The sequence below is a fragment of the Halichoerus grypus genome, chromosome 10 (genome assembly GCF_964656455.1).
Source record: "Halichoerus grypus chromosome 10, mHalGry1.hap1.1, whole genome shotgun sequence".
Classification (NCBI taxonomy): Eukaryota; Metazoa; Chordata; class Mammalia; order Carnivora; family Phocidae; genus Halichoerus; species Halichoerus grypus.
This window is the reverse complement of record NC_135721.1, coordinates 95,211,742-95,224,871: the sequence shown is the minus strand read 5'-3', so window position 1 is coordinate 95,224,871 and position 13,130 is coordinate 95,211,742. Positions and strand designations below refer to the sequence as shown.

Genomic DNA, 13,130 nt, shown 5'->3' with positions numbered 1-13,130 from the left:
TTCTGATAGATAGAGGCGTCCAGAGGCAGGAAGACCCTACCCCTCCCTAGCTGGTGATTCGGAGCATCAGCAAGCTGTTGCCAGGGCCCAAGTGAATTAGAGATGAGAGAGGAGGGGATGTAAGGAAACATGGGGGAAGAAGCAAACTCAGTGTTTGAAGGAGAGAGAGAGGAACTGGAGATGAGCTCAAGGTGTGGACTCTATGTCTAATGCCCATCATGGACCCTGAGCTGGAACAGACACAGCAGTCCCAAGCTCACAGCTCCTGGCAAGTCTTGACTGACCAGCAATGAGTGTGAGCTCTGTGTTAGGTTACCATCAGGGACTTCATGTCCGGGGTCTCACCTGCACCCCTCACAGCCACAGCTTTCAACTTGAGGTATCAGCACCTCCATCTTAGAGTCGCATGTGAAGTTGAGCTGTTCAGTCCAGAGTGAGGGATCCCCAGGACTCCAGATCAAAGAGCTCCATTAGGGCTCCCACTGCAGCCTGTTGCTGGTCCAGGGAGCCAGTGGCCTACGCCGAGGCCATGCTGCCCCTCCATGGCTGAGCAAGGAAGTGCAGCTGCCCGTGCGCTGGGAAGAGGGACTGTTGTCATTCAAGACTAGCATCTCCTGGCTGGGACCCAACAGGGAACGGGCTAGTTACTGACAGCCAGCAGCTTACATTCTGGGTCATGATTGAATGCAGAAAGGCTAAACACCCTAAGCAGCCTCAAATATATATATATTTGTCTCATCTTCTTGTAGATCACCTTTTGGGTTAACAGACAGAGTAACCTGGAGGGTTCATTGTACAGGACATCTTGACAGGGCACCTCATCCTTTCCACTCGATCTCAACCCCACCCCCCTATTCTCCTAACTGCATTAATGATGAAAAGTAGGTTTCAGGAGGGTGACCCCTCCACCCCCAAAGCTGTTGTAACCTCCTAGAATCAAGACTTGCAAACTGATTACCTCATTTAGCCTGGGATATGCATAGTATTGAAAAAAAATCAGGATGTTTGCATAAAAATGTGGATTTGGCCATCTCTTAAGAAGTAAGGTTATTTGGCAACATGGAGGGAAGTGAGTGGCACACCCTTTAGAAAGGAGGCAGATGCCCATAGTGCCTCACACCAACCCACTGCACTCCCCCCTGTCATCTGCACAACACCCAGGGCTTCTGGGTTGGGGATTCCTAGATCTGTCAAGAGCCTTTAACTCACAGAGATATGCAGCCCTCTCCCTGATCCTGCCCCTGAGGAGGATGGCCAGAGGAGCTGTGTCCCAGCAGGGGATGGTGCAGGAAAGGCCAGTTGTGGGGGACGGGGGAGGTTATGGGAGGCCCTGAGCTCGGGACCTCAGGAGTCATGATCGCGTCTGTTCCCAGGGGAATCCCAACTCACCTGTGCTTTGTCCTTGCTCCTCTGTAGCGCCTGCACCTCAGTGAAGATGTGGCCGGGGCCACGTTCATGGCAGCAGGCAGTTCGGCCCCAGAGCTGTTCACATCCGTCATAGGTAGGTGATGACCTTGGGATATCTCAGCCCTGCCCTCTCTTAAGGACAAGGACTGTGAGGACAGAAAGCCTTCCAGTGGGTTGGCTAATAGGAAATGAGACTCTGAAGACCCCAAGGAGCAGAACACCATCTTCCCACCCCGCTGTGGTTGCTGTTCCTATTTTGCTCAAGTGACAGTTTCACTTTGCATGAATGTGTCCCGGTTCCTGTGGCAATGCCTCCATGGAACAATAGCCCCATTGCAGATTTTAAAACTGTCTCCCGTCCTCGGCCGTTTCCCGTGGACCCTGAGAACTGTCTAACTAACACTTGTGAAAACAACCCCACGCCCACATTAGAATGCAACTGGCCACAACAGCCAGGCTGACATTAGGTCTGTTTCAGGGGTCTTCATCACCAAGGGTGACGTGGGAGTCGGGACCATCGTGGGCTCCGCGGTGTTCAACATCCTGTGCATAATCGGTGTCTGCGGGCTCTTTGCTGGGCAGGTAAGGCCAGCGGCAGAACGTGGCGTGGGCTCGGAGGGGACAGCGTGGAGGTGGGGCCAATGGTCTTGGGCAGCAGTGACATGGGATCTCACGCCCCAGGAGGCTGCCCACCTGGGATGGAAAATGTCAGGCACCATTGTTTGGTGTCCATGTTGATGGCGTACAGAGCACCCGGGTCCACATAAATAATTAATCAGCCTGAAGGTGCAGGCTACGAATCTGAAGGTATCAAGCTCATTTTGAATGTCATGATCTGAACTGAAATGACCTGGAACAATTTAAGGTATGGCTTTGACTCACTGGCAATAAAGCAAATAAGAGAGAGAGAGGAAACGACAGATTTTTTGTCTGCTAAAAACCATTTGCAGCTGTCACAGCATAGGACAGTTTTGCGACAGCCATCAAGCAATTTATTTACATGGTTACTTTAGCTTACTTTTGGGATCCTGAGGGTCTTTGCATGCCTGCATTTTGTCTATGGAGGCTGTTCTACTTCCAGGGAGTACCCTGGGGTCTGGTGTCTGTTTGGAAAGTCCTGGGAAGACACCCAGAAGTCACCTAAGTGCAAGGCTCACTGGTAGCCTCAGCGATGCTGAGGCGCCCAAGGGTTTGCCGGCTCCAACGTCCTAATTCCCTCACAGGAACTTTGATCCTGAGCTCTGCCCAGACAGCCAGACTTTGAATGTCTTCTAGGAAAAGCACCTTCTAGAAGCCCGTTTAGGGCACTCCGCTTGCATTACTGAAGAGCCTGGTGATCCTAACCAGCTCCCTCACTGTGGAGGACACAGGGTCCTGCTAAAGGTGTTGGCTGGTTTGAAGGCTAAAGAAAGCACCATTTGAACCTTCTTCCACACCCTTTTCTGGGCCCCTGTGCTGTCCAGTCAGCCAGCCAGGGGCGCCCACCCTGCCCATCTCTCTAACTCGAACTGGAGAGTCTTTGCAGGAGGCACCTGGGACACCGTTGCTGTTCTTCACTGCCTGTTTCTAAATGCCATCATTTCATGCCCATTGATTAGTTCAGGTTGCCTGATGAGTTGGCTGCTTCTGGGTGACAGGCAGAGGGATACCTCGATCTCTCCAGGAATGGGCTCCAGAGCCCACAGGTGTGTCCATACATGGTGGCTGAGTTCTGCCCAATTTGCTACTGACATTTTATTTTTTCTCATCCTTTTGATCCATCATCTCTAGTCTTAGATTTTGTGAACCCACAATATGGTGTTTTTTTAGACCTCTTATAAATATTGTTAGTGCCCCCACCCAAAACCAAAAACCAAAAAACGAGTCTCTGTCTTTGCCTTTGGTACACTTGCGTGGATCTCGTCTTGTGGCCGTCTTCTCGTTGCCTTGCGGAGATGAATAGTCACATCCTGCAGAAGAGGCTATTGCTGTTCACACTCTCTTAATTAGCATTGTCACCATGAGCAGTATGATTATTAGCCTGGCCATTATTCGTGTTGTCATTAGTGCATTAGTCATTTGTACATGCGGCTTGATGGAAAGGCAAGCCCAAAGGGGGAGAAGTAACGTAAAGAAATGAAACAAACGACAGGGAGGTATCTAGTAAATGCCAGGCAACTAATTACATATGAAGTGGCTTGCATTCATTTGTATTCATAATTTATTAGCAATGCGGTTAATCACTGGCTTGGTTAGAACACCTGCTTAAAAGGCAGATTGCTTCCTGAACTTCAGCACATGCTGAAGTGCTCAGTCACTTTCCCCCGCCTAGAAGGTCTTTGCAAGCTCATCTCTTGGAGAGAAGTAGCCCCCACGATGTTGTTAGAAGTTGCCCGCATGATGACTCTGGATGCCACAGCACTTCCCTCTGATTTTCCTTGTCTTGTGCCCACTTGGAGGTTGCTAAGGCCATCCACCTCTCTTCTTTCAGCAGTTTGTAGAATCCTGGAAGTCTTTGCAGACAGAGCAAATTATGTTTTGGAAAGAACATGGGTCGGGGACTCAGACTGGCCTGGGTTTGAATCCAGACTCTGCCCTTTGCTGGCCATGAAAACTTGGAGACGTGACTTTATCACTCCTCTGAGCCTGTTTCCCAATCTATGGAGCGGGAGGGTATAAGCCCACCTACCACCTAGCATCGCCGTAAGGGTGAAACAGAGCATGTTCAGCATTAAGCAGGAGTCAGCTTACCTGGTAAATGCTCAATAAAAGATACCATTGTCGGCTCTCAAAAGAATAAGGATCCATGAGGTCCTCACCTCCAAATCCCACCATAAGTCACTGTGATCATTTGGCCAAGAAGTTGGTGGAACATCCCCTTGGGGCCAGGTGGGGAAGGGAATGAAGGTCAGGCAGAAGGCGTTCTAAATGAAAATCAAAAATGAGGAGATGTTGATAGAAGAGCGATCTCAGAGGACCGGGCTTCGCCTCCATGCTGTCTCATCAGTGGGAGGGAAAGAAAAATCGGTGAGAAATAAATCCTGCCTTACACACGGAGAAGCATTCCCAGGTGGTGGGGCCGGTGCAGTGGAACACCGCAGCAAGGGATGGATATTGGGAATTGAACTGATTAATAAATCCAATCATGGGTCTCACTTAGCATGGTTATTTATGTGGCTCCACACTTTCATTTGGCTGGGAGAATTCCCTGCGAGGGCCCACGGGCCTCTTTCTAATGTATTCTGGCCTGAAGGGCTGCTCATGACCAAGTCTGTTACTCATCTGAAATCAAAGTAATTAAGCAGTAAGGTTTGAGTTCCTGTCTCAATTAGGGTTCTGATGAATTCGGTGTAATTAAATGTCTGCCGTATTTGCAGTTTGCAAACATACCCAGCGCTCTGGTGTTCGCCTAAGGTGCTTTGGGGAGTTTTATGGGACAAGAAGAAAATTGCTTCTTAGAAAGTGGCTTTTAGAGCAGTTCTTGGCATCCCCACAAGACACGTACGGGGCTGTGGTACAAGCTTGCTTTATTTAAAAACAAAAAATAATAAGAGAGAGAACACCAACTCTCGATGCAACATACTAATGTATTTTGCATATTGTGTGGCAAGAACTTCATGCCAATATTGCAAAAAAATGTACTTATGAATTTAAATCCATCATCCAGTGCATGTTAGGCTTTAAAGACATAACCACCAAGAGAGAGTAAACAGTTTAAGTGCATCCCAGATTAGGACGGTCATATTCCATTTATTACAGGCCGGCAGATGGCTCCAATTTATAATAAAGAACTCCAGCATCAGCACTCCTGGCATTCTCGAAATGTGCCTGATGTTCCCTGGAGAGGTCCATCTAACATTGGCTAACTTCACCTTGTTCCAAATAACACCCTGTCCATGCTGGCCCCTTTACACAAACCCAAGTAGCACCCAGAGGTTGCACATCTGAATTGAAGCCTGCCTTCAGTTGGGTTTCCACAGGAGAATCTAGGCAGTGAGTCCAAGGCAGGGAGTTGATCTGAAAGGTGACCCCAGGACATGCCAGGGAGGGAGTCAGTGAGGCCAGGAAGAGAAGGTAGCCAAGGAAAGTGTGTTTAGCAAGTAAGTTACCTCTGTGGGCAGCTGGGATTTACTTCTTCTGGGGGAATGGGAGACTGTCTAGAACACAGGTCTCTAAGGTATCCAACCTAGGAGAAAGGGAACCGGGTTGTTTATCCACCAGCCTCCTCCAGTCATTGGTAAGGACTGTTCCTGCTGGACATGGGCAGGGTGGACTTTGGGAGAAAACCCCCAAGCAAAGAGACATAGAGGCTGGGCCCTGGAAGGACCTGAAATGGTAAAGGTAGAGAGATAGGAGTGCGGCCCATAAAGCATTTGCTAGAAACTCAACTAAGGCTTTAAAAATAAGCCACCCGCACAGTCTCATTTTCAACTCTCCTGGATGAAACACAAGCTTCAGCATTAGGCTGACTATTAAGAGTTCAGGGCCAGGACGTCTTGCATTTAGGGAATTTCCTCTAGTGCTAAAAATAGCAGCTACCATTCTAGGTACTTGCTGCTTCCAGTTAGGACACAGAAGACCTTGGCTCCCATGGGAACACCAACAACTAATCTGGATAATATAAAAATCATACTCGTATATGAGACCATCAGAGAACAGTGGAGGCAGGAGAGACTTGATGAACTGACTTCCAGAGAGAGGAGCCCTCTATCAGTGATCTGAGTCCTGGCAGATCTAGATGCAGGGAGAGCAAAAGGATGTGAAGATCCAGAACTTTGTGGGGCGGAGATGAAGCCAGCCGAGCTACTGGTGGTACTGGAGATAGCTGGGATGTCCTGGAGTCTGAAATACTATCACGTACAATAATAATATGCTCAACAGAGGACGATAGTCCTCTCCACCCACCCCCCCCCAAATTTGCTGGGAAAAACACAAGTGAAAGCAGGACCGAGAAGCAGAAAGAGATCATTCCATCTGCACCATCTCTCACATTCTCCCAGTCCCCCAAATCGAGGAATCCCAAATCCAACCCTAAGAATTAGGAGACTAGCCCTTCCTGCAGAAGCTGGGTGGGAGAGGTGGGGCTGACCAGAGGTGACCCACAGATCAGCCCCAGTCAAATGAACACTTGCTGAAATCTGAATAATCACTTCCTCGCTTTAGCCAGCAGATGAGGGCAGAACTTGACATTTCTGGGGGAAAAAAACAATCAGTATTACTCTTCAATTCTCACTTTTCTTCTGTATATAATTTCCAGGATGCAATAATAAAATCCAAAACCTGTGAGGAGGCGGGAATAGGACTCATAACCAAGGAAAAGCAGCAGCAGAAGCAAACCACAGATGATACAGATACAAGAATTAGCGGAAAAGAATTTAAAGTATCTATCTTAAATAGGGACAGATGGGAAAAAAATGAATGGATGGGGAATTTCAGCAGAGAAGTGGAAAAAAATAAGAAAACCAGATCGAATTTTATATATATATATATATATATATATATATATATATATATGTATAATTATATAATAAATATAATTTCGATCTGGTTTAATGTTAATGTTATATATATATATATATATATATATATATATATATATACACACACACACACACACACCCCTCTCATTTATTACTTTCCCAGTGTGCAGGCACCACAATGTGCTTTATAAATATTTGTAGAAATACACCTACTGAATTTTAAGATGGTATTATCATCATTTACAGCAAGGGAGAGGGTACCTGGTACAAGAGGGGCTACCTTGAGCTGGTGAAGCCTGGATTGGAGCCCACATCGGCTGACTGTAAAATCCATTCTCCTTCTTCCTGGGGAGCCTATGACTTAAAACTCCCCATATGTTGTTATTGCATTATTATGGTTATCTCTAGCATTTCTGTGTTCTCCAGAAGTGGGTAGTGTGGGAGCTGGGGACAATGCAAAGAAGGGACCTGTCCGCACAATGGTGGTGCCCTGGGATGGGTGCTGGAAGTACTCAGCCCAACCAGTGCTCGGCTAGAAGATTCTCTTATAATCAGATGGCATCATCTGCTGCTGGACCTTCACTTCCACTAAACAGATTGGAGAATTCAGGCTGATAAACACAGTAAGAGACCCACAGACCACCCCGGTTTACCCTGTCTACCTTGGTTCCTTGCTTATCATTCTCCAGACAAAACCCAACACATCACTTAACCATGTTCCAGTTCTGAGGAGCATCCAGATTCCCCAAGAGGCAGAGGAACCAAACAGGTGAGAATGAAAAGCCCCACACACATCCCTGGAAACAGGGGCTAGAGGTCTGTCATTCCTCCTAGAAAGGGAGATGAAAGTACACAAGAGTGATTCGTGGAGTACTCGAGGGGCAGGTCCCGCCGAAGGCCTCACCCTGGATGCAGGATGCTTTACTATTTGATCCAGTGAGTAGGAGAGGAAAATTTGTGGTGTGGGAGGAAACAAAGGCCAGAGTCAGGTCTATCTGGAGCAGTCCCTGGATCTATCACATTCCAGTGAAATAAGAATTTCTCCTAGTGACATCAGCTGGCCACCTGCCTCAGGAGGACCTTGCTCGAAGGCAAATCTCTAGACCTAGTTTGAGACCAACTGAACTCAGAAGAGCAGATGTACCTGCTTGAGCCCCATCTGCAGGCTCAGCTCAGCTCAAATTCGTGGACCACGCTTGGCCGTGGGCAAGAGGCAGCCCTCGTTGAGCAGTTGGCCCAGGCAACGTGAACTATCCCTGCTTGATGCCCCAGTCCTATAACTGGCTGTCAGCCTTCACTGTCTCCTGGTCATTTCTTTTCCCTGGCCCATTCCCAATGCCCCTACAAGGCCAGGTACTGACAGGGCTCCACACCTGATCTTCCCCCTGACACACACTTGTTCCCAGCCCCGAGTTCCATTAAAGTCACCCACCCACCTCTGCACTGCTCCATCTTGATGGCCTCTGCATCCTCATCCCAGGTCCCTTCGTTACCTTTGACTTTGGCTTATGGCACTTGTCTCTGGCTTATTCTACCTCCTTGAAATGATCTCCTGAAATCAGATCCATTCTTGGACCCACATGTAGATTAGTTAAGAGGCTTTCAGATTCAGGTAACAAAAAATCCTCACCTCTAACTGGCTTCTTAAATGAAGGGACTTTATCGGTGTCTCTGAAAATACAGAGGAAAATGGATATCAGGCATGGTTTGCTCAGGGCTCCAGCCCACTTTCTGTGATTATCTTATCACTAACCTTCTCTGACTCCTTCCTCAGACTATCCTTCGAGGCAAAAGATGACTGTAGTGGTTTCATGACTCATAGACACACACCACATTGACCAGAAGAGAAGAATGTCTCTCTACCCACCATACCTCTCATCCCCCACCTGGCATGATCAAACAAAAATCTGAGTGGGCCAACTTGGGTCACCTGACCATCCCTGAACCAGTCATTGTGGCAAAGGAACTAGAGTAACCCAATTGGCTTAGGGTAATCAAGAACCACCTTCCCATTTTCTTCTTCTCCCCAAAACTAAAAATGTGATCAGTTCTGCCCCAAGTATATAGCTTTTGGTGGAGAGTTGTAGGCTATAGAGTAACATTCCCTAATTTATACTTTGGGAAATTTACTTGAACTACCCTGGGGGGAAAGGCACCCTATGGAGATAGATGGTGGCAGGGAGACCAGTTAGGAAGTCTGTGGTGAAGCATGAGCTGAATTTGGGGCAGTAACAACTATAAGAAGTGGTTGTTAGATGTAGAATATTTTTGGAGATGGTGCCAAGATTTGCTGACGAATTGGAAATGGGGGTGACAGAATGAGATAAATCGTGGAAGATTCGGGATTTTGGTCGTGACCCATGTAAATGAGTCCTGGCAATACAAACGAGTACAAACTGGTCATGAGAACTGAGGAAGGTTTGTTTTCAAAGAATAGCCAGCCTGTTATCTAACGTATTCTAAAGTCTACCCTGGTGTGTCAGATCTAGAAACTTGGTAAGGGGGCCAAAATACATTGTGAGTTTTTTTTTTTTAATTCAAAGTCTGATCAGCCATCTGTTACTCACCAGCCATTTTGCTGGCCAGCTTTTGTCACTAACAGCCCTACTCAGCCTGCCTGAGCAACCCAGCCCAACTGTCTTAGAGAGCCACTGCTCCTATTGGTGTCATTTGGGGTGAAAGCCCTGATTAGCACCTTCTAGGACCTCAGATGCAGTGACACCAGAGTCCTGGATGGCACTGCCCATCTCATGTCAACCTCAGTCTTTGTGAATTTACAGCTGACACGTGGGAGCTCCATAGACCTCCTTGATGGTTGTCATGATCTTGCATTTGGTGAAGTCAGATAAGAACAGTTGAAATCCCCAGCATTTACTGTGTTGTGGCTGGACCCACCATTTTCTCTATCATTTTCTTTCCCCTACATACCCTGGGTCCAGATAGAGCTGGGATATTGTATTAGATCATACTAGGCTGCAGTACCATGCAGGTGTCTTTATTCCAGGTTCTCTGAATTCCCAATGAGCCCTGTCTCTACTTGCTAATTCATTAGGACTCAGTTTGCAACTTGAAAATTGAGGAAGCAGGAGGAAGCAACCAAGGAAAATTTTGTGGATCTTTTTGCCCTTTTTTGTTTTAATATGACCAAACACTTTTATAGTTCACTCTTTTCTATTCCAGACCAATCTCCTTTTATTTATGTGAAGTAAGACATTTATGCCCTCCTGATCCAGCTGATCTTTCCTGCAGGGGAAATATCACTCTGCATTTAAATGGAAACCTTAAGATTGGACCTGAGCCTGAATCTCCAAGTGAGAAATAAACAAATGTCATTAACCTTTCCAGATAGCGTGCAGACTGTTTGGGGCAACGGGAGAGCTCATGTACCAAATGTCTGGCTTTTACAGGCAAAGTCAGATGGAGTAGAGGTTGGCCTGGGGCTTTCCTCCCCCTGACTCAACCAAAGGGCAGCTTATGTTTACACGGCAGGAAGGGGAACTCTCTTTTCCCATAGTAGATAGACATGAGCTGCCACTCTCCCGGAGATTGGGGAAGAAAATGGCTTTGGTGTGCTTTATTTGTGATTTTTTTTCCACCAAGATCATACAGTAGCTATAGTTGGGGCATGGAAAATGAGAATTAGGGTATTTGATGCAGTAGCCCCCAGTGGGGGGATTCAGGGCTAGGTCAGCTGTTAGACAGCATGAGACCTTTGGCCTTCATCATGTCAAGATCTTGGTCATTATACAGTAAACCTTATTTTTCCATTCCCTTGCTCTGTCTCTGATCACCACGACATGCAGCTGCTAAAAACATGGGTTCTAGGTTCCCCATAGCATCTTTGCCTTTTTTCTCCTTTTTTGTTTTTTAATTATATATAACATTCTTCTGCTTCCAGCTACCATCTATTTTTATTTTCAATTAAAGACTGTTTTAGTATTAACAGCTCATCTTTATTGGGATTTCATCTGAGTTAATACAAAATTTTATAGATATAAACTCAGTTCATGCTTCCATCAACCCCATAGAGTAGCTGTTGTTTTTCTCATTTTACAGATGCGAAAACTGAGCCCAGAGAGGGAGGTGGGGAAACTTGCCCCAGACCACACATCTAGGAATAGCAGAGCTGGGATTCAGAACTAGGCCGTCTCATTCTAGAATGTGTATCCTTAATCCCTGTGGAACAAAAACCAGCAGAGGAAAGCAATGTGGGGTCTTTCATGGCGGAAGGTTGTAGAAAAATACATTTTGCCACTGAAAGAAGAGGCCCTCCCAGATTGTCAGATAGCTCTTCTTTCTGGTCTCAAAGTGTCTACATGTATGGGGTTTCCTTTAACTCCTTCTGTTTTAGAACTTTTTATAGAAAGTGCTGAGACTGGCAGCCTGGGGGGCTGTCTCTGAGTGAAAAACCAGATGATGTCTCTTTTCAGCAACAGAGACTCTGTTGTGAGCCGCATTTATACATGCTCTGACTACAGCAGGTGTTGAAATGTGTTGTGGGATGAAATGGACGTCAAGACTCTCTAATACCACTGCTATGGTGTAGGGACCTTCCACAGCACAGAGCAGCAGAAGGTTGGCCGTCCTGCTGCCCCACATTGATTGGGGTTGCCCCTGATTGATTTGCGCAGCCCATTCTGTCCTTGGCCTATATTCTTTCTTTTAGGGGAGTCCATTCTGTTTCAGGGAAAAGGAGGAAAGATTGAGAGGGATAGCCAGGTGGGTTCTTACTTGACCCGGGGAGGCAAGGTGTGTCCCTGGTGAAATGTCGGTTTCCTTTTCAGAAACACATTTATTTTGGAGCCCTTGGGTGGCTTGGTTTTGCTTGTACCACCTGTGAAGGCCCAGGGGCCAGGTTGAAGGCCCACGGGAGTCTTCCTGAGAGAAGTTTCCGCATTCTCTGCACAAAGCTGTGAACCAAATTGCTGCAGGGAACAAAGGATTCTTTGGGGCTGAGGTTCTAGGTAAAGATCTAGGATGTTTCCAGACAACTTCCATGCAAGGGCCATGAGATGGGAACAAAGGGGCAACTTGGGGGGACAGAAAGGAAGGCAGTGCTTCTGGAGAGGGGGACCTGGGGGAGAGCCAGGGGTGAAGCAGGGCCAGCTCCTAAAGGTCCCAGTGAGGGGTTTGGTTGCAATCAGGACAGTGTTCTAGGGAAATACTTGGGGGCACTTTCCCTGGTGAAACGTCACAGAAATCTGCATGTTAACTTAGGTCTGTTGAGGTGTTAGATGGTTCTAAACCAGCTTAATGCCACAAGGGCAACATCTCTAATACCACCCAAGTGTGGGTCCCCACCATGTCTGCCTTTGGATGTTGGCTCAAAACCCCCAATCACTGCCTCTGAGGAATTTCCCCAAGGAGCCCCCCCACCCTCCTTCACTTCTCACCAGCTCTGTATCCTCACATCAAATCACCCCCTTTTTGCTCAGCCTTGGTTCCATTCCTAAAAGAGTATACAGTCCATTAGCTTTAGCCACCTTCTCCTCTTTGTCTTATTCTAAATCCTTTTATCCTTCAAATTCTCAGCATTCCCCTCTTGCTGAGACTTTTCTGATTAGCTAGTCCCAAGCCCAAGTTTTTGCCTCCCCCACTCAGGGGCCCATTTCCCCTTCCTCCTTCGCCCATGTTGGAATACTTGGTCTGACCAAGGTTTATGCCACTTCCAGGTGCAAGAGTTAAATTGGGAAGTCATTCGGGTGCTGAAAATTTGGAATTTGCTTGGGTGGTCTGGTGGTTTATTATGAACGATGGGTTGGAATATTTGAAACTGAGACTGTCTATAGATAGGCCCCTTTGTTTGTCTGCCTCTCACAGTCTTCTCTCAGGTGTTACTTTTGAGTTGTAATTTGACAGATTTCTATTCAGGCTGAGCTTCCCCTACTTTCCAGACTCTCTCTGTGGTGCTTAAAGCGAGTGTACCCTGCTGTTTTAGTCTCCCCCAGATGAAAGTTGGCCTAAATCTAGTGAAAGGGGATAGGCTTTACTGAGAGCAAGGCACAACACGTGCATTTTCTTGTTTATTCCTCATAATAACATCAGGGTATAGTTACCCCTAATTTGAGAAATGAAGACATTTGACAAATGTGGTAGCCAGCCTCCAAGATGGTGTCCCACTTCTGGTATTCTGGCCTCTTTGTTCCCCTCCCACACTGAACAAGGATAACCCATGTAACCAATAGTGTATTGTGGAAAAGGCAGTGTGTGGCTTTGAAGGCTGGCCATAGAAGGCATGAGAGATTCTGCCTCCCTTTCTCTCTT

At 47.0% G+C, this 13,130-nt stretch overlaps 1 protein-coding gene across 3 annotated transcripts in view; it reads left to right on the top strand.

Moving 5' to 3' along the window:
• Positions 1–13,130, top strand: part of SLC24A3 (solute carrier family 24 member 3) — a 487,300-nt gene that overhangs the window by 358,578 nt on the left and 115,592 nt on the right. For all 3 annotated transcript variants that reach the window (XM_078056870.1, XM_078056869.1, XM_078056871.1), the window contains exons 5-6: positions 1,417–1,501; positions 1,886–1,989. In XM_078056870.1, coding sequence (XP_077912996.1) covers positions 1,417–1,501; positions 1,886–1,989 — 189 coding nt within the window. The remainder of the gene's footprint in view (positions 1–1,416; positions 1,502–1,885; positions 1,990–13,130) is intronic.